At 40.9% G+C, this 22422-nt stretch overlaps 2 protein-coding genes across 4 annotated transcripts in view; one reads left to right on the top strand and one right to left on the bottom strand.

Annotated features, from left to right (window-relative positions):
* LOC114800370 (E3 ubiquitin-protein ligase RNF123-like) overlaps positions 1-22422 on the bottom strand; it is a 98599-nt gene that overhangs the window by 14687 nt on the left and 61490 nt on the right. The window contains 2 exon segments of the mRNA XM_028997650.1: positions 1798-1892; positions 5921-6048. Of these exon segments, the coding sequence (XP_028853483.1) occupies positions 1798-1892; positions 5921-6048 (223 nt within the window).
* LOC114800368 (amphoterin-induced protein 3-like) lies at positions 8929-17292 on the top strand. Of its 3 annotated transcripts, none has more exons than XM_028997649.1 (3): positions 8929-9284; positions 9794-11252; positions 16800-17292. In XM_028997649.1, exons 2-3 carry the CDS (start codon positions 9930-9932, stop codon positions 16896-16898), a joined length of 1422 nt encoding a protein of 473 aa, XP_028853482.1. In that variant the 5' UTR covers positions 8929-9284; positions 9794-9929; the 3' UTR covers positions 16899-17292. The 3 variants fall into 3 exon arrangements, with proteins under 3 accessions (XP_028853482.1, XP_028853481.1, XP_028853480.1); XM_028997648.1 differs by having other exon boundaries at positions 9794-11417; positions 16800-16866; XM_028997647.1 differs by lacking the exon at positions 16800-17292 and having other exon boundaries at positions 9794-11916.

Genomic DNA, 22422 nt, shown 5'->3' with positions numbered 1-22422 from the left:
AAACACTTTAATACAATACAGACTTACAATGCAACGGTAAGAAAGGATTCACTGGAAAGTCAGAGAAGAGTGCACAAAATAGATTTTTTTTGGCATCACCACAGCTATGTACTTGGAGGACCATAAGGCTTGCCAAACTCGATAGAACTGTTTGCACCATTTGTGTGAGTGAGATGTAATGGCTTATTTTGCTTGAATCAGTGGTCAGTGGGTCAGAGAGTTTGATAAAGGTCACAGCTGTACCTGCAAACAGGCTGTCCTTTGTGTGGTTGTGTTTATTGACTGAAGCAGTTATTATGTTGAGGGGTGAAAGCATCTCCATTGGGCTGAATCTGAGGAGAGGGGCTGTTTTTTTCAAGATCACTTATGATGGAAGGGCTCTCCTGGCACAAAACCATGCCTTTGTTGCTGCTTTATGCATTGTCAATGAATGTCTAGTTGTTACAGGTTATAACTGTTAGCCTTTGCAATTACTTCAGTGATCAATATGGTAATTTATTATTTGATGATGACACAGGCATAATTCAAACCCACAATGCCAGGAATACATTGGGCTCTAATCATGAAAGAATAGAAGAGACATCATAATTTTCATACACAGCTTGTCCAGTCCTAGTCCCCCTCATGTGCAAGCTTCTTAAAACAAAGCCGTATGTAAATGCCGTAAATAAAGCAATAGATGTTCCATCCTAGATAAAGAGCATCACTGAAACAAGAACAATAAGAACTAGACAGACAGACTTCTGAACAAAAGATAAAGGTGAAGTCTAATGCACTGTGTTTTCTACTTCTACTATTTTTACTCTCGTCTGTTTTAATGCCTAAAAATGTAATAAATAATTTTTATTAAATGCAAACATCAAAAAGCACAGTTAATACTGAAAAAGCAGATGACAAATCATTTTGACAACATCAAGCCAACAATATAATTATGCACAAGGCAAGAACTGCATGAAATAACCATAACCAAAAAAGGACAGAGGTAATTTACTCCACAGAGAGATGGCAACTCATGGCAACTATTAAAATGCGTTGTTTGTGACAGGAGATCAAAGTTCCACATCTGTTTTGCTAAAATAAGATTTCTATTACTGTAATCTTTTAGTATGCTACACAAGGGTATTCAATTTGAACACAAATTAAACAGCCTTACTGCTCTTGGTTTCTTATCATAAAGTATACCAGAAAACCAGAAAAAATTCTCAGCAGTGAACACTGAAACACTAAATACAGCTGATCTCAGCTGTACAGAAGCGGGATCATTTATATCAAAAGCCACAGAGAAATTGTACATCCACTAGTTTCCCTTGTGTGTCCTGTTTGAAATATCCAACATTACACTTACAAGCAAGCTACATGATGTCCTCCTGTTTGTCCTGTTCATTGTACAGAGAAGTTTTACTTTTCTTTAATAGAGATCTGTATAGTATTTATGTTTTAGTTAGTATAGGTTAATGTGTATATACATATATATTTTTCTTTCTTTTTCAATTGCACTATGGGGATCTGTGTGAAGTAATTCACTACATGATATACTGTTTATACTGTTGTACTGGAAATAAACCTCTCTTGAATCATGAGTAACCAAGTCATGATAGGTTGAATCTGACATGTTTGAGCTATGGGTTACAATGGTCAGTGGTGGCCTAGCGGGTAAGGAAGCGGACCCGTAATCATAAGTTTGCCGGTTCAAACCCGGAACTGCCAAAGTATGACTGAACAGATTAATAAAAAAGGCACAGTTTACAGTAACATGATTTGGAAATTGTTGCAACTCTAAACATTAACTGTACTTACTGCTGTGCTCGCTGCAGCCTGCTTGGACTCGTCAGTCAGGAAGTCAAGCATCTGTCCCACCTTTTGAGCCTCTTCTGCACTGATGTAATCTTTATCTAGAAAATAATCATAACAAAGAAAAAACAAATAGTAACTCAGTGGCAGCCTCTTCAGACTGGCACATTGTAGTATAAAAGGTGGAAAAGAAGCCCTCTCCCCCACCCAAAAAGTACAAGGCTCAGAGATTAGGAATTATCATTACAAACCCCCTAGGGAAGCAGCTCTCCCATCCCTCTTCCTCTATCCTTTCCTGATGCATCATTCAATTTATATTCCCAGGCAATTTCATGGCTGTTTACTTGGCAAAATTGCCAAATTGAGCTTGACACTGGCCATAATAGCGACAACCAGTGATTGAGATTGTTGATTAAGACTGACAGCATCATACCTCACAGTAAAACTGTAATGTGCCCCATACACTTAGCCTTGTAGGAAATTGTGGCTTATCAGAAAACCTCAACTGACATCAACCATTCCATTCAAGATACCAACCAGTCCTGACCAAGCATATTTCCTTTGCTTTTTATACTTGGTTGTGTACACCAATGACCCATTATGACCACACCAAATATTGAGTGGGTCATAGACCACTGATGGCATGCTGTAATATCTGGTACAAAGCTGTCAGTAGCAGATCCTGTAAGTTCTGAGATGGTGCTTACCACAGATCCAGCACATCCCTTATACACTTGATTGGATTGAGATCTGAACAATCTGTAGGTCAAACCAAACACTTTGAAATAGTTCCACAAATCATTCCTGAACATGAAGGAGAACAACTGAAACAAATACCATATACATGAAGGGGTTCATGCATATGGTCACCCAATAATGAGTAGTTCCTGACCACTACAAACAAGGAATATAACTAAAAGAGCTGTGTTAGTTATAACCCAGTCATCATGAGCAGTGTAAATGATGCACTCCTCTATTTCTTCAGTAATCCTTAACATAACAGGAAAGGTAGAATGTTTACAGGCCTGGTCCCATATTTTTGTGTTTTTACAGTATATTACCTGTTTCTGCAACTGGGTCGTTCAGTTCGCTAATTCCCACTGGCATCACAGTTGCCACAAGAACTACAGATTCCAAAAAAACACAGTATTGTATTGGGCAATTTTATTGGGTAAACACCTCATTTTGTGTTTTCCATGTATTGGTGTCATTGTTTATAGGTGTGCCTTATATTGGGGCCAATACCAAGAGACAACCTTTCTCAATGTGGCATCAATTCAACATTCTGAAGGTATAAAAAGCTGGTATTGTCAGTAAGTTATTCAAAGTTCATCATGCAATTCAAACAGCCATGAACACACAACGTCACTTAACAGACGACCAGCTCCACCTTGCATGCCTTCGTGTTGGGTGGCACACTTGTTGTGTCTACCAGCTTGTTGGTGTTTGTTTTTCTCTTTTTTTCCCCATTTTGTGAAAGTGAAGTGATTGTCATTATGATACACAGCACCACCACTGCCCTATACATTTAATATTTTTAGGACATGTTAGGAAAGACCAGCAAGCACTTGTTCCAAAACTAGCTCATACTAAATCAAACTTCTTATCTTACTACAAAAACATGATGTGCTTCATCTTTGTATTTTGCCAAATCTTGCATCGTAACACAAAGTCATTTAAAGAAAGGAAAAGAGATAATAAAAATACACTGTACTTTAAAGGCATGAATGAAATGGTTTGAAGGGCAAAGGCAATAACTAAAGCGAGACCAGGTGTCCATGGAGACTCTGTCCCCATGGGAACTGAGGGACAGTACCACCCCCCACCATCACAGAGCAGAAAATATAGCTGGGTGCTGTGACCTGACTTGAAGAATTTTGAATTTATTTCACAGATTTTAAATTATTTCAGTCAACCAGAATTGGACTTTAATTTCATTTGAGACAAATATTCTGTTTGAAGTATACATGAAAAAAGGCTGATTCAGATATGGAAGGACAGCCTGAAGGTAAAGTTTGTAAAAACATTTTGTTTCAGAAATGAGGGAGAAATGGGTTTTAATGATTACTGGTTATTTAATGGTTAATGGTTATCGTGTTCACAGAAAATCTTAAAAGCAATAGGCTAAAAAGTGGAGCTTTCAGAAATAAAATATTCATGTAAAAGGACTGCTACTTCTGATCACTGCTCACCAAGGGTGATGGGTTAAATGCAGTGGACAAATTTCACTGTGTGCACCGTGTGCTGTGCTGCTGTGTATGACAATGACAATCACTTCACTTTCACTTCACTGATAATCGACGAACTATGGGCAATGAATTTTTAAATAATTAAATTGTCAGATTTTTCTGAATGGCAAACCACATTGGACTATGATGGCCATTCCAGAACATTATCCAGTACTTATCCCTGTGCATGAATGCCTTTGTAGATTTAAAACTGTTGTTTTGTTGGAATATCATTGTTTTGTTGGAATATCCAAGCCCTGAGTAACTTCAACTTTGTGACCAATGTTTGAATATTATCCTGAAAAATATGTTGAATTCATCGATCACTTGATTTTAAAAAAGGTCCTTAAACTACACACGCAACCCACAGCATGATGTTCTTATTTTTTTTCTTGGAATGCGGTATTCTTCTTTTGGTAACTTGGAAACCAAATAACTCAGTCCAAAGCATTTTTTTGAACTCTGTTTGTGGAGTGCAGAAAGGGATCTTTCTCATCACCCTGCTGTACAGATGTACGATGTACAGTTACTGTATTTTTCTTGGCCTAACACCAACTGCGCCTGTGGCTTTCTATTTCCTCATTACATTCTTTTTGTAGCCTTCCCCTTAAATCATGATACTTTGTTTTCAGATCTCTTTGAGTTTCTTTGAAGATCCCATTCTGTCACTCTTCGGAGGAGAGTCAAGGAAAAGCACAACTTGCTTTTTCACACATTTTTAAAAATTGTATTTAATTTCATATGACTAAATATTATTTCACTAAAAATCTTTGTTCAGAAACCACCCCAGTACTCTGATGTCCCTAAGACATACCATATCTTTTTTGGTGAAAGTGATTCCCAACTGTATACAAATCACAGTTACATATAAATGTAACCTTTAGTGCTATTTTCCCTTATGTGCTTTTTTCAATATGGTTATCATGCTGCACAGCTTTTTTTTTATTGAACCTTAATTTAATACTTTCTCTTTTAATGGTCCATTCTATGGAATATGGAATGCAGGTTTCATATGGTTGAGTCATGTGTATGACAGATGATACATTTTTCCTGCAGGAAACTGGGTGAAGAGAAATGGTCAATGGTTCACTTTCAGAAAGCTACAGTGTCACATAGAAGGAAGCTGCAGACACTGCAATGGTTTCTTTCAGACTGATATAAAAAGAAAGGATTGATAAGAAGTCATTGATTTTTTCCTCCATTACGAGCCCACTGGTGAAGTACTGCTGAGGGGTGTGGGGAAGGAGAAGTATACATGAAAAGGGCTGATTCAGACATGGAGGGACCTGGACGGCCTGAAGGTAAAGTTTGTAAAAACATTTTGTTCCAGAAAGGAGGGAGAAATGGGTTTTAATGATTACTGTTATTGTGTTCACAAAAATTCTTAAAAGCAATAGGCCATAAAGTGGAGCTTTCAGAAATAAAATATTCATGTAAAAGCACTGCTCCTTCTGACCCTGATCACATTTGTTCCTCAGCAAACGCATTCAGAAATAAAATAATAATCCTTTCAAGGAACTCTTGAAGATAATTTGACACTTGCTCTAGCTGTATTGCTTCATTCTCCAATCAAAATCCACAATTCTCCAAAATGAATTCAAGAAAAGAGGTTAAGGTCTCAGCTAAATTCACCTAGTTGATGGCTGTCATCATACTGGACTACTACAATGACTACTAAGAGAAGAATGCTCCCTACTCATTTGCTAATTTATTTTATTGGTTCTTCTGTTAACTTTGTGTCTATTGGTCTATTACATAATTAATTAAGACCTTACAGATGATGTCAAAATGTGTTTGTTCTTCTTTCGTTATACTATTTTGTCTCTACACTATCATCATCACATCCTGTGACTGGAACAGTACAACTGGGTGCTGCAGTTGAGAGGCAGGGCTGCACTCACAGGCATGGAGGGAGAAGTGCTTGCGGTCAGCTCCAGCCACGTCAGACTCCCCTGCCCCCAGCAGGTGCTGAATGGAGTGCAGCTGGAAACAGGGGTCAGACAACAGCACTGCTGCTGCCCTGGCAACCCTGTGAGAAATCAAGACAAAGAGAATACACAAATTGAGCACACAGTATATGGCCCTATGATTTCCCCAATGTGCGTAATCCAACAAATAACACGGAATCCTCTATAAAATGCAAAATTGTGTATATTTCACATTTCGGGCCCCTGCAGCAAGCTACACGTGTTTTCGCAATGTACATGCATGGTCAGTGATGGCTAAGAGGCTTTCAGTGCAGAATCCGGACCAGTTTTTTATAAATCAGAAGAACAACTCTTTTGTAAGAACATATGTGATGACCACTTAAAGCCAATATCTCATATCAGAAACAGAGAAAATAAGTAAATTAGCGCGAGCCAGTCACACCAGCAAACTCTTGGTCATGCAAACAAAGCAGCTGATTCAAAATGTGGTTTTATTATCATGGTTCCAGTTCATTATGCAAGGGTGCACAACGTTTTTTGTATTCCAGATCAATGTTTATTTATATCATATGTTTTTATGTTGAGGTCAAATGTGAAGCACTTTTATTTTATAACATGAAGAATGTTTAATATTGTGAAATACGTCTTTGCAAGAAACATACATATTATTTACATTTAGAGCATTTATCAGATGCCCTTATCCAGAGCGACTTACAATCAGTAGTTACAGGGACAGTGCCCCCCTGGAGCAATTTAGGGTTAAGTGTCTTGCTCAGAGACACAATGGTAGTAAGTGGGATTTGAACCTGGGTCTTCTGGTTAATAGGCTACTAGCACCGTGTAAACCATTTACATGTAAAAAAAAAAAAAGCAAAGAGTAAATGCCCAAGCACTTTGTTAAACAATGATTAAATGTGATTAGTCATATTGCAGGTCATTTTTTCCAAAATCACATAGTTTTCAGGTGAATAAAGTCTGTTTTTGGCAAATCAGAAGTCAGACATGAAAAACAAAGATTTCAATATTGATTCAAAACATACAGAATGAATGTATAAAAATGGTAACAAAAAGTAAGAAAAAAGAAAATTGTAATTGAAGACTGGTGTGTATGCTTTTGTGTTCATATTTGTGTAGGGCACACTCCATCCTCAAATTCAGCACCATCACTACCTACTGCACCACTCGTACCCGCCTTTCACTAGAAAACCAACACCATCCAATCTTCACACAAGTCTGCATGACAACACATACCTCATATGCACACAGGTTGAAATTTTAACCCTACCACAGAGGTAAGTAATCCTGACAAGGATGACAATTTGTGTAGGCTGAAGACAGAGACTGTGGTGACCTCCCAGCTGTGGTTAACTCATCAATGCATTCTGGGATTGGGCACTACCCAACAAGTGTCTCCATGCCAGCAGAAAGATCAATGTGCTATTCCTTAGTATGTGTGTGTTTATACAGTACAGGCCAAAAGTTTGGACACACCTTCTCATTCAATGTGTTTTCTTTTTTTTTATTTTATTTTACAATGGTAGATTCTCACTGAAGGCATCAAAACTATGAATGAACACGTGTGGAGTTATGTACTTAAGTGGAGACATGGCCTCCACAGTCACCTGACCTGAACCCAATCAAGATGGTTTGGGGTGAGCTGGACTGCAGAGTGAAGGCAAAGGGGCCCACAAGTGCTAAACACCTCTGGGAACTCCTTCAAGACTGTTGGAAAACCATTTCAGGTGACTACCTCTTGAAGCTCATTGAGAGAATGCCAGGAGTGTGCAAAGGGTGGCTGTTTTGAAGAAACTATAAAACATGTTTTCAGTTATTTCACCTTTTTTTGTTAAGTACATAACTCCACGTGTGTTCATTCATAGTTTCGATGCCTTCAGTGAGAATCTACCAATGTAAATGGTCATGGAAATAAAGAAAACACATTGAATGAAAAGGTGTGTCCAAACTTTTGGCCTGTTCCTTATTTGTACAGCACAGGCTACATGAACAGTGATCATCTGTGATCCACACAAATACACATTCTTTCTCTCGCTCTCATTCTGTTATGTTTGTGTTTCTCTCAAGTGCACGATGTACTTGTTACAGTAGCACAGCATGCTCTTGTTTGCTTGCTCTAGCTTCCAGTATATTTTATTATATTTGTGGGCATCAGGAAGTTGCTATCAATATGCGGGAGACTCCTGGAACTTCCGGGAGAATTACAATGTATCCATTTAAAAGTTATGTAAATACACACACAAAAAATGCTAATACTGCCATTTTCATCATGATTGCAAAATCTTTCCAAGGCTGACCACTGAGATCAAGCTGAATTTAATCAAGATTTAATAGATCACCCAGCCCTAGTTGGAAAACACTGTGATAACTATTCCCTTGACTATTTGAGAGTATTGTACTGCAGAAAGTAGTGTGTTGCTATAAAAATAGTGAGATAGATACAATTAACAACGGAAGACAGACAGACCATTATAACATTTAAAAGTGTAGAGAAATAGCAAAAATTTTAAGTGAGGTACTTAACCCTCAAAAGGCACTCAGAAAGTCACATGAAGAGACCCAAATCCACAATAGCATGAGATGTTCTGGGGCTGTTTTGCTTGGACGTATTATGAACCAAATGGGGTTTGAACCTGTGACTCTGTAGTCTTCTGGTTCATAGGCAAGTGTGTTACCCACTAGGCTACTACCACCATGATTAGTACAGCTAATCAAATGATTTTGTTTATAATACAAATACAAGCCTTCAGCTGTAAAAAAAAATAATAATAATAATTGCTTGGAGACTGGCTCATGACTAAAAGTAAGAATGAATGAGTATAGGCAGAGACAAAGAGAGAAAAGACAACAAATCTGTTTTTATCCCTAAATTTTTGTCTTCTGCCAATGAGAGTGCTGCTTTATGCCCCTCCTCCTTGCTTTCTTGTTTATTGAGCCCAGCTCAGAGCAGAGAAGAGAGAGACAGACATACAGAGAGCAAGAAAGAGGCAGCCAGAAAAAGATGTACCAGCAGGCGTCATTTGAGAGAAAGACCAATCTATAACCAATATAGTGAGAGAGAGAGAAGGAGAGAGAGAGAGAGGCGTCTAGAGTAAAGCTCCACTCTTAACAAGGACAAGAGAGGGGAGTGACTGTGGCAGAACAAAAGCGGGGATTAGAAGAGAAGCATTCAGAAACTGAAGAACCTCAGAGGACATGGAAATACACAAATGGATGTAAGGCAGAGCCCTGATGCCTGGACATGAACTGAATTTCACGACATGAAGATTTGGGTGTGCCAAAGACAGGAAAATGATAATAAGGGAAACTAGTGAATTTTAAGGTAAACTTGACTCTTTTCAACATTTTAAATGTGTAATTGTTTTCTGCAGCTTTTAGAGTGTTGATTAATGTAGGCTCTGGAAGCAGGCAGATGTGGTGATCTTCAAATGCCCATGTGCTTCATCCAGCACCTAGCACCAGTTTTCTAAATTCCACATGTGGGACAATTTACAATTTACAGCCAAAAATATGCAGCAGAACAACTGGCCCTACCTCAGGCCAACTGGGATGTTTGTTGAAGGATCGTTGTACTCTCTAGAGGTGAGGAATAAAAATGTCTGCAGCCTCTATTTTACACATTTTGTCTAAAGTATTAAAACAGAATGGAGCTTGTGAGATTGATTCCCATGCTCCCTGTTCTTAGCAACGTTATTTTCGTGATGCCCTGGGGGAATTCACCACATATTGAACTTGGGCTTTAATCCATTTACTACATTTACAGCATTTATCAGACGCCCTTATCCAGAGCGACTTTACTAATTCAATTACCTTTTTTTCACTACCTTGCAGTTTTGCCTGTGGAGCGAACTTCTTGCCACAGGAAGCACCTGATCCCTGTATACAAGTGTTCGAATCCTGAGACCGACCCTTTCTGTGGAACTGTGGCCACTCTACTGGTGTGAAGCACTGGTAGAGACCAGGACCAATGCTGTTGTCTCAGGGTGTGACCGCCCTCCTGATGCTGGGCTTCCTGCTGTTCCAGCCGGTCCAAGGCAGTTGCCCATCTCAATGTCTGTGTGCTGTGGACATCCTCAGCTGCAGCTTCCGGGGCATGGAAAAGATACCTACACAGCTGCCTCCCATGGCTGCTACCTTGGACTTCAACCATAACCGGCTATTGCAGCTGGAGGAGGGCAGTTTTGCTGGACTGCCTCACTTGGACACGCTGCGTCTTGCGCACAACCGGTTGAACAGGCTGGCACCGGGAACGTTCAGGAACACCAGCAGCTTGCAGCACCTGGACCTATCATCCAACCAGCTCCATGTAGTGGAACAACACTATTTCCAAGAGCTGGTGGGGATAAAGGAGCTGTTGCTGTTCAACAACCGCATCACTCGTGTGGAGAGCCGGGCACTTGCCAGCCTCAGCAACCTCCGAAAGGCCTACCTGAGTCACAACCGGCTGACGGACTTCCCATTCTTCTCAATCCAGGAAAATAGCCACCCTTTCCTAAGGACCCTGGACCTCTCCTCTAACCGCTTGCCTAGACTGCCACTGGAGGACATCCGGACCCTGCCGATGACAGTTCAGCGTAGCCTCTTTCTACACAACAACACGCTGATCTGTGAGTGCTCCATGTACGTCTTGTTTCGGCACTGGGAACAACAGAACTTTGCCTCAGTAAGGGACTACCGGATGGAGCATAGCTGCCTAGTGTATGGGGAACTGCCTGCCTCTGTGCGGTTCTTTCAGCACAGTCGATTCTTTGAAAACTGTACCTTGCTTGTTCAGCATGGGGTGCTAGGTGAGCCAGTCAACAATGTGCAGGTCAATGTTGGCGAACCTGCTATTCTGGAATGCCAAACCTCGCTGCAGGGTCAGCAGTTGACTTTCAGTTGGGTCTCACCAAATAAGGAGTATATTGCACCACCGGGGAACAATGGATCGATGCGAATGCATGTCAATGGAACCTTAGAGCTTGTTGCTGCACAGGTGGAGGACTCTGGTGTATACTGGTGCATGGTTTCGGACCAAAAGCATCTGCACAATGAGACACGGGAGGTGAATGTTACCATTGTGCCAAGACGTGTTGAGCCTGAACAGTTTAACACAGGATTCACCACTCTGCTAGGCTGCATAGTCAGCCTGGTGCTGGTGTTCATGTACCTGTACCTGACACCCTGCCGTTGCCTCTGCCAAAAGCAGCAACCTGTACCCACCATCCCGAGCCCAGCCAACGAGTGTAGTGCCCAGTCCTCCATCTTGATGCCAACGCCTACAACTACAACTGAAGGGTCAGGCCGCAAGGTCAGTAACAACAAGCATGTGGTGTTTCTGGAACCTATCAAGGAGGTGCAGAATGGGCGGCTGTATCCAAAACTACACACTTTGCGCAGTGATGGCAACTTTGACACTAACATAGAGTAATAGTGGCTCACCCTCTCCGCTAAACTGCTATCCAGAACTGCAAAGGTGAGTGAAAAGGGGAAATTGACACCCACATGAGAAAAGGAGTGCAGGGAGAAAGGTGCAAAGAAAGCACAAAGAAGCGTGAGTGAGAGAGAGACCAGGAACAGGGAGCGAGAATTAATGTTGAACTGATAGAACTGGTCTGCCTTAACCCTGCTTGGAGAAACCTATGGATGCCTTGTTTAAAAAAAAACAAAAAAAAACAACAGCATTGAGATCAACATCCAGAAATCCAGTAGCAAAAAGGTAGACAGTGAGGTGCCATTATAGGCCTACCAACATCCAGAAGATGACATGCCTTTACATGCATACATCACTTGGTTAATTTAAGAATGTCCAAGTAACTTCAGAAAACACTGTGTTTACTGTTTAATATAAATTGAATTATGGCATTATAACATGTATGGAAAAATACATGTGTAACACTGTATGTGTAATTTTTTAATTATCATAATTGTTTAATTTATTTTTATTAAGTAAATGTGGATATCAGACAAAATAGGTGGGAAAGGGAGTAGTAGCTGAATGATTAACACTATTTAATAAAACTAATATTCAACTATGTAATGCCTTGCCTTAAATGAATATTGAGAAAAAGAGAAATGAGATCTTGTGCTGATGATGCCTAAACTGGAATGAAAGGACACAGCTTACTAACTCATGAAATGTTCATAATTTCACACTCTCTTTCTCTCCATCCACCTGCCTGATCTTTCATTTTCTAATGTCTTAATAAAATCATTCTGCTTCTAATTCTGAGGTAAATGTCTTCCTTGTTATTGAGATTTAGCAAAGAATACCAGGGAAAACAAGATGCAGTGTATTGAGTTTGTTTATCTTTTTGTATAGTTAGTGTGTGATAGTGTATGCACACGTGTAGATTGTATGAGAAAGGGGGACCCAACATCAAAAATGGTTTACTATATTAAAAATATGTGGCCCATACATTTTTACAGGTATTTTAAAACTCACCAAAAGCCCTGAGCTAAATAAATATCAGTTTCCTACTTTCCTAGCTACCCCACACCTCAAAGATTAAATTCACCATGGGAGATATTTTCATACTGAGGTCATGACTAACCCCCCAAAAATTAGCATGAAAATTGTATTTAAATACTCCAATCCAAGCATTGTTAAAGCCAACCATATAGTTAAAACATAAGAAGATATAATAAGAAGAAGCTGTTTATGTAGTGAAAAGTGCAGCTGATGTTAAACATTCATTATTCTGATTAATAATGGCCTATTTGGCATGTTAAATGCTCGTTAAGCAATGGTTAATTTACACACTTTGAAGTAATGGCACTTTGCACATTACCAATAACTGTATAAGCATAACTTCACTATTATTGCATTAATGTAATTTTGTAGTATTTACTACAAATTACCCTGAATAGCTTTATGTCAAGGGAGAAATTCTGCTCTAATTAGTGTGTTATAATACACATTTGACCAGGTGTGCAGGGGGAGATTTTTGTATGTTGATTCCACACAAATATTAGCATTTAAATTAGATGCCTTAATACTTTAGTAGGCCTTACTGGTAGTCTAAAGGAGGGCAATATAACATTTATAGGCTTGCCTTGCTCCTCCTTCACAATTGGTTGTTTATGCGATTTAGAGATGGCTAACTCTAACAGACTAATTAAAACTGACTAGATTAGTGCCCTCTTTAACAGTTAAAGGCCTAAAAGACTGCAGCCCTATCTATGACTCACGTAAACAGTGAAGAAAAATATATGTCTTGTGTTGAAAGATATCTTTCTTTCGAAGCAAAGGCATCACTCACTAAACATCGTTTCTTTTTTCATTTTAAATGACCCCTCAATTTCATTTTCCTTATTTCCAAGTCACCTTCCATCATATCAAACAGTAACATAGATTGATGTTCCATGTTGTCAATCCCGGGATTCTAACGAGCAACCTTCTGATTATGGGGCCGCTTCCTTAACTGCTAGGCCGCCACTGCCCCAAAAAAGAACTTTGCAACTGATTAACTGCTTAACCAAATTCATTTCCACAGAAAGAAGATCAGGTGTTACATTCCCCAGCAACTCAAGTAATAACAAAAAAGTTACTTTTTCCACCACAAAACATAAAATATTGACACAAATTGGGACAGTTGAGGGAAGCGGAAGGAAGAGGACTCGTAATCAGAAGGTTACAGGTTCAAATCGCCCAGGTGTAACTGAGGTCTCCTTGAGGAAAGTACTGTCAGCACACACTGCTCCCCAAGTGCCTTTCATGGCTTCCCACTGCTCACCAAGGCTGATGGTTAAATGCAGAGGACACATTTCGTTGTGTCGCTGTGCTGCAGTGCTATACAATCATAAACACTTCACTTTTTTCACTTTCAAATAAAAGTGAATACAAAAGAAAGAGAACAATTAATCAATTCTTCAATTTGAGCTACAAAGTCAGGTTTCGAAATTCTTCTGCTGTTCATGGGCATGAATTGTACACACTTCTGACCTTCATCTATCTATATAAATATATAGATATATAAATATATAGCCAGTCCCACAATGAGATTTCCCCAAGATGTGGCATTTCATTGCCTGTAGCTTTAAATGAGAAGGAGGAGAGAGATGGGATGAGGAGGAGACTGGCCTGTAGAAGTGAGGGGGCATTCGCTGAAATGAGGTCATCAATATCAACCACAATGTTTGCCATAAATGGGAAGTTGTGTTTTTCGAGGATAAAATCAAATTAACCCACAGTTTCTTGTCTAGCGTAATTGGAATACATTTGTGCTCATTTTCACATCTAATCACCAAATTGTTGTTACCTGGATTGTTTAAACATCTGAAGACAATGGACCAACAGTAACAGAGCATAAGTTAAATGTCTATTACATAATGCACATTTGAAGTTGTCCCATAGAATTTCACAGCTATGACAAATACGTGGACTAAAACAAAGACAAAAAAATGGTCAATTTAATTTCTGTATTTGCATTATTCAAGTTAATTTCTGTCTTTTACAACAGTCTTTGGTGGCCAAAGACAGTTTAAATTATTCTGTTACACTGAAAGGAGGGCACAAAGCACAAGTGTGCAACACAGTTTTATTTAATGTACAAAAAATATTTTTAAAATCAACAGGAAACACAAGAGCTTTTATAAACAGAGTAACTGTTAACATATGTTAACATAACTGTTAACATTAGTACTCAGACGCAGGCGTTAGTACTCAGACAAGCAAGGAAGTAACCCCATCTTATAAGTACTTAATTATGATATTCAAGCATATAATATTATATAATATTCTAACAACATTATGGCTAGAGAGCTGAGTCATTTCAACTCCAAAAATGCAGTTCTTGTGGGATGTTCCCCGTCTGAGGTGGTCAGGACCGACCAAAAGTGGTCTAAAGAAGGAAAAGCGGTGAACCAGCTACAAGATCATGGGCAACATCACAGTTAGTTGTGTAAGGTGCTATGTTGGCCCTTCACACTGATCAAAATAAGTGAATCCTTCACCATCATAACTGTCCCTACATACTAAACAGTCAACTACATACTAAAACCATAATGTGTCATAACTCATAAATCACAGCAGCACACTGAACACCCTACATGATTAGCATCTGGCCTTAGTGAAGATGTCTGCTACAAGAACAGACAGCCTAAACTGCATCATGGTAACAGAAACCATAAATTCCTTAGGAGTATTGTGTGTATACACATGAGTTCATGTCATCTGTGCACAAATGTATGTTCTGTCTAAAGCACAGATACCTCTGCACATTTGTATTTGTGTAATCTATATAGGAGCAGGTGTGGGCTAAAGGCACTAATAAGAACATACATCCTGCTGTTTCCACAGCCTTATCAACATCTCCAAATGTAGGTAATGTGGCCATTATCTGGGTACTCCAAATGTACAGGATTGATCTTCATACAGCAACACTAACCTAGGAGTTAAAATATTTACTCATTTTATGATGCCTTCATCCATCCTTCATCTTATGGAAAAATGTCCAACACGTCAGAGCACGGCATAAACACAAAGTGTATTAATAACAAAAAGTACCACAATACAATTTTTAAAATATTTTAAATCACATTTAATGTGAGCTATAATCTGTATCAGTTGTTCAAACTATATAAAACATGTACAATGGGGCAGTGGTGGACTAGCGGGTTCAAATCACAAAAGGTCCCCTTGATCAAAGCACCGTCTCCACACACTGCTCCCTGGGTGCATGCCCTGGCTGCCCACTGCTCACTGGGTTGGATTGATGGGTTAAAAGCAGGACACATTTCGTAATATCACCATGTGCTGTGCTGCAGTGTTTCACAATGATAATCACTTTTTTCACTTTCAAGCAGCTTTTGATTTAGTTACAGCATTCAGTCTTACATAAAACCTCTAGATTCTGAAATTATTCATTCTGGTTTTCATTTTTTAGTGCATCTAAATCCCTGATCCCCATCAACACTGGAATATTAGACAGCCATGAAGCACCATTTCATAGCCATTGTGTCCATCGCCCTAAAGTGAATTAGGTCAGACCACCTAATGGATATACAAACAAGAACTGGCTCTGATGCCTGGGCTCTGATTGGCTAGTGGCATATCCGGTGAATCAGAAGTATACAAAGGCAGCACCTGTGTTTGTTAACTAAGCAACTAATCTTCTGTTTGCTTGAGGGGCTGAGCAAGGGGATGTGGAAAAAAAATAATGTTTGCGATCAGTGTGTACACTGGGAAGCCTTGGGGGCTCTACGAGTGCTAGGGCAAAGTTTCCTGCTCTGTGTCAGTGTCATAAATAAAAATACAGTCACAAAAAACATTTAAATTCACATACATTTTGAACTTGAATTTTGACTTACAGTACTTGACGTATGTACTTATAGGTAAGAAGATCATTATCTCATTAAAAAATTAAATATATCCAGCTCATAATTTGATTCTTTTGCATTTAATAATGCTCTAGTTTGGCTTAACATCAAAAGCTATCTTCTATCTGAAAGTCAAAATATGACTTGTGTTTACTTCACGCTCGAAAACAATGCTAAACAAATTTCTGCATCATTATCTACAGTACACATCTATAAAAGAAAATCAAACAGCTTTAAAATGCAAAAAGCTAATTAGCAGACAATGTAACACTAGAGGATATTCATATCAGCTCCAAATGCTAAAAGTTGGCACATACATCACTAAAAAACAGTACAATCACACAGCTCATTGATTCATAATATGATGTTTATGACAACAGTTCAAACTGTCTAAAAACTACAGGATGCATTTGCACATCACAACAAAATCCCAGCAAAGATGTCAGCAAAATTCTCTACAAGAACACTTGTATTCTCTAAAATGCAAGTGTTCCCCATGAGTAGTAAATAATTGTTATTTTCTATGTTCTCTTTCCAGATGTTACCACCAAAGTTCATCAGTAACCACTCCCAGGTTCTTGATATATGGACCACTTCATCAACAGGGCAACCACTGAGGTCAGGAAGAAATCCATAATCACACAGCACTTCTCTGAGCCAGATCTGACAAGCTGCAACTCCATGCTTACAACTGGGTATGGTGCTCCTTAGGCCCAAGTAACAAGCAGCCTATGCCAGCAACATGAAGATCACAAAGGAGGAAAAAAACTGGGTTGCTATATAAGAAATACAATATACAATGTCTTGCCAAGAGCATGAGTTATATCTTTCAGGATTAAATCAAAGCATTAAAAACATGTAAAGGTAAAGGTAAAACAGAAATGATGCTTGCCCAACTAGATGTAAGATATGCACTGAAAAAATATTATAATGCGAAGTATAATATTGATAAACAGGCAGATCAAATAGAATATTTAGATCTGTGTTCTTTCTGTGTTCTTTCTAAATTCAAATAAACCTGTGGAATAAAAGGTTGAGTAGCGATTTTGAAAAATTATCACATAATCACCTTGTAGACCACTTGGTGCTGTTCACAGATTGCACCATTTATAAGCATTCTTTTTCTGAAAAGGGATCAGTGCTGTAGAGATTACCCAACACACCACTGACATTTTTCCACAGAAGGGGTGCATCATGATTTGCATTTAAGATTAACCTCTACACACAGAACTTTGACAAGGGCAAGTGCTTCTCATCAAATTGAATTCAATCATAAAGTTTTATGCTGTCTCATGACTACTATGTTTCTCCATGTAATGCCATCTGGCATCATCAAGGCAATCCCAGTCCAGAATGGTCTCATGACTGTACGAACTAACAACCAGTGTTGTTATCTAGAAATATAATTGCACCTCCACCTTCTTGCACTATGACATATTGACCTATTGAACCCACTGTTCTTAAGCGTGAGTGTTTTGGATTTCTCACCTGTAAAGTGTCAGTCCTGTTTACACATAGAGTGGTGGATAAAAGAAAAGAACGGATGTGAGTCAGGTTAAGAGTAATTATTTAAACCCTTTCCTAGTCATGGCCGAAGAAATCAGCACCCCCAGAATCTTGTTAGAAAATCTACATTTCTCAGAGAAAATTGTTGGAAATTACAAATGTTTTGGTATACAGATTTCCTTTGTGAGCATTGGAATTACACAAGCATTGGGGAAAAGGGGCAAATTTGATATCAATTCACTCAAATGTAAAAAATTAGGGAATCCCAGACTGCCATCTCCCCAGCCACCTCCACCAGCTCCTCCGGCAGGACCCCAAGGAGTTCCCAGACCAGACTGGAGATATAATTTCTCCAGCGTGTCCTGGGTCAACCCGAGGGCCTCCTACCGGCAGGACATGGCTGAAACACCTCCCCAGGAAGGTGTCCAGGAGAAATCCTGACCAGATGCCTGAACTACCTCAACTGGCTCCTCTCGATGTGGAGGAGCAGCGGTTCTACTCTGAGTTCCTCCCGAATGTCCGAGCCCTCACCTTATCTCTAAGGCTGCGCCGACCACCCTATGGAGGAGACTCATTTTGGCCGCTTGTATCCGCGATCTCGTTCTTTCTGTCATTACTCAAAGATCATGACCATAGGTGAGGATTGGGACATAGATTGAGAGCCTTGCTTTCTGGCTAAGCTCCCTGTTCATCATGACAGATTGGCTCAGCGCCCGCAAGACTCTCCGAGGTGCTGATCCTCATCCCAGCCGCTTCACACTCGGCTGCGAATCTACCCAGCAAGAGCTGATGGTCAGAGCCTGATGAAGCTAGGAGGACCACATCATCTGCAAAAAGCAGAGACGAGATTCTCCTGCCACAAAACTAGACACCCTCAAGAAATTCTGTCCATATAGGTTATGAACAGAACCGGTGACAAAGGGCAGCCCTGGCGGAGTCCACCTCCCCTATCTACATCGGAGGGTGGAGAGGGTCAGCAGCATCAGGCTCCTTGGGGTCACCCTCAGTTCCGACCTCAAGTCCTCAGAACACACAGCAGCGTTCACCAAAAAAGCCCACCAACGACTCCACTTCCTCAGATGCCTAAAGAAGGCTGTCCTCACCAGCTTCTACAGGTGCGCTGTGGAGTCCATCCTCACAAGCAGTATCGCGTCCTGGTATGGCAGTTGTACTGCTCAGGACAAGAAAGCTCTGCAGAGGGTGGTGAAAACAGCCCAGAGGATCACAGGCACACCACTACCAGCAATAACGGACATTTACACCACGCGCTGTCTCAGGAAAACAAAGAGCATCCTGAAGGACCCCAGCCACCCTGCACTGTCACTTTTTACTTTCCTGCCATCAGGCAAGAGACTCAGGACAATTCACACGCACATCACGATTTAGAAACAGTTTCTACCCCAGTGCCATCAGGCTGTACAACAAAAAGACATACTACGATTATTGAGATCAATATTGCGATATGCGATTGCGATATGATAAAGGACACTTGCTTGTATATCAATGAAAAGTCGCATACTAATAGTGAAATGTTTAATTTAAAAGTGAAACATAGAAACTACTTATAACAACTTGAAATGCCCAGTGCTTTCAAAATACAATATTCTACAAAATTAAATAAATAAAAAACGACAAACCCTGGTAAGGCTAATCAACTGTTTTGATTATATTTGGCCATTATAAAATCCCGTATTATAGTTCTTACGTTTAACCAAAACGTTGTTTGGAGGCTGACTTGAACACAGGGACGCATAGCTTTGCTAGCTTAGCTAAGGTTAAGATTTGTAAACTGAGGTGAATTTCTTTAGGAACCCTTCAAAGTTTGAAAAAAGTTAACAGCTATGAACAGTCTAAATAGTTCATGCCTACGTTTAGCCAAAACGTTGTTTGGAGGCTGACTTGAACACAGGAATGCATAACTTCGCTAGCTTAGCCTAATTTAGCTAAGGTTAAGACTTATAAAACAGGATTTTATAATGGCCAAATTTATTCCTTACGTATGAAATGTAATCCCCCGGGATCTGGTTTGGAGCATACAGCGGTTTGTACAGCCCCAAGCAGCACAAGAGTGAGGCATTTTTATGCACTTCTCTCCATAGACATGTACGTGTAATCCAAAATGGCACCGGTGAGGTCGGCTGCCATTGCGACTGCTCCGACCAAGTTTAGTTTGTTTTTGTTTTTTAAACCTTCTTTCAACAACCCTACACCGGCAAATCTACCACCATGGAACGCATTAAATACAGTAGAGTTTCTATTAGTATACAATGCACTTACAATACGAAGACTTTGACTGCTTTTCCGGATCCCAGCTGGCCGAGTGAAATCCTGAGCAAAGCGGCAGCCCCGGGGGAAACGAGCCGGCGTCAGGAACAGGCTGAGGGCCCGTGCACACAGCACACCTCTGCCTAGCATCCTGCTCACCAACGTCCAGTCACTGGAGAACAAGCTCGATGACCTCAGGGCCAGGGTAAAGTTCCAGAGAGACATTCGGGACTGCAACCTCCTCTGCTTCACCGAGACATGGCTGAACCCAGCAGTGCCGGACCACGCCATTCAGCCGGCCGAGTTCTTCTCGGTCCACCGCATGGACAGGACACGCGACTCGGGGAAGACACGGGGAGGCGGAGTGTGTTTGATGGTAAATAGCAACTGGTGCAATTCCGTTGTCCCCCTCACACACTTGTGCTCGCCGAATCTGGAACTATTGTCCATCAAGTGTCGTCCCTTTTACCTTCCTCGGGAGTTCACATCGGTCATCATCAGCGCCGCTTACATTCCACCGAAAGCGGACACGGACACTGCCTTATGCGAACTGCAGGAGGCACTCACACAGCACCAAACACAGCACCGGGACGCTGCGCTTATTGTGGCAGGAGATTTCAATAATGCCAGCCTCAAACGCGCAGCGCCGAGTTTTCACCTGGCCCACCAGGGGCGAAAGGACGCTGGACCATTGCTACACTACCATAAAGGACGGATACAGGGCACAATCTCGTCCACCATTTGGAAAATCCGACCACGCCGCCATCTTCCTCATGCTTAAATACAAACAAAGGCTTAAACAGGAAGTTCCGGTACAGAGGGAGGTGGCACGCTGGATGGACCAATCGGTGGCCGCTCTTCAGGACGCACTGGAACACGCAGACTGGGGCATGTTCCAGAGTAGTTCCGGAAACACCAGTGAGTTTGCGGAAGCGGTTGTGAGTTTCATTGGGAAACTAACGGACGACACTGTTCAGAAAACGATCATCAGAACGTTTCCCAATCAGAAGCCGTGGGTGGATAAAACCATTCGCGACGCTCTGAAATCTCGCACTGCGACCTATAACTTGCTTCCGGGGACATGGAACCATACAAGGCTGCAGGAGCCTGTGGCAGGGACTAAGGACAATAACGGACTATAAAGCACCAACATGTTATGGTGAAATTATGTTAAAATTATGTTAAAATGTTTTTCATTGACTACAGTTCAGCATTTAACACAATAATCCCTTCCACACTCACCACCAAGCTGGAGCACCTGGGACTCAGCTCATCTCTCTGTCAGTGGATCTCCAACTTCCTAAGCGGGAGACCACAAGGATTTAGGATGGGTGGACATGCCTCAGCCTCCATCACCCTCAGCACTGGAGCCCCCCAGGGCTGTGTTTTGAGCCCCCATGACTGTACAGCCACTACAAACTCCACCACCATCATCAAGTTTGCTGACGATACTGTCGTGGTGGGCCTGATCTCTGACAACGACGAGACGGCCTACCTGGAGGAGGTTGGAAATCTGGTGAACTGGTGCCAGAGGAACAATCTCCACCTGAACGTCAGCAAGACAAAGGAGTTAATAGTGGACTTCAGTACAAAGCAGGAGAGGACCTACCAGACCCCTGTTATCAACAGGAGCCCAGTGGAGAGAGGGGACAGCTTCCGTTACCTCGTTGTTAACATCACGCAGGACCTGTCATGGTCCTGTCACATCAACACCGTGGTGAAAAAGGCCCGGCAGCGTCTTTACCACCTCAGACGCCTGAGAGACTTCAGACTGCCCTCCAAGGTGCTCAGGAACTTCTACTCCTGCACCATAGAGAGCATCCTGATGGGAAATATCTCAACCTGGTTCGGGAACAGCACCATGAAGGACAGGCGAGCACTACAGAGGGTGGTTCGATCAGCCGAACGAATCATCCGTACCAAGCTCCCTGACCTTCAATCTATCTACAGCAAACGGTGCTGTACCAGGGCCAGGAAGATAGTGAAGGACCTCCCCCACCCCAACAATGGACTCTTCTCTTTGCTGCAATCAGGGAAGCGCTTTCGCTCCATGAAGTCCAACACAGAGAGAATGAGGAGGAGCTTCTTCCCGCAGGCTGTCCAAGCTCTCAACAACAACAGTACATAGAACTCCAGCACTTTCACCTCCAATCACTCCAGACTCTTTTGCACAAAATCACTCTGCGCTTTTTATTTTACTGCTCTTTTTTTTTTCTTTAAACAAACTGTAACTCATTTGCACACCTTCACACTACCAGTTACACATATTTTATGTTAAAGACGTAAAAGTGTAATATTTGGTTATGTTTGCAATATTTGCATATTGGTTCATTGTATACTTGCAACATTTGCAATACTGTGGTCTGTAGTAGTCGCAAAAAGCATTTCAC

Source organism: Denticeps clupeoides, chromosome 12, assembly GCF_900700375.1.
Source record: "Denticeps clupeoides chromosome 12, fDenClu1.1, whole genome shotgun sequence".
NCBI lineage: Eukaryota > Metazoa > Chordata > Actinopteri > Clupeiformes > Denticipitidae > Denticeps > Denticeps clupeoides.
Note: the sequence above shows the minus strand (reverse complement) of the source record. Positions and strands in the feature narration are given on the sequence as shown.

Coding starts and splice junctions, on each gene's coding strand:
- LOC114800368 (XM_028997648.1), top strand. CDS start 9,930: ATGCTGTTGTCTCAGGGTGTGACCGCCCTCCTGATGCTGGGCTTCCTG.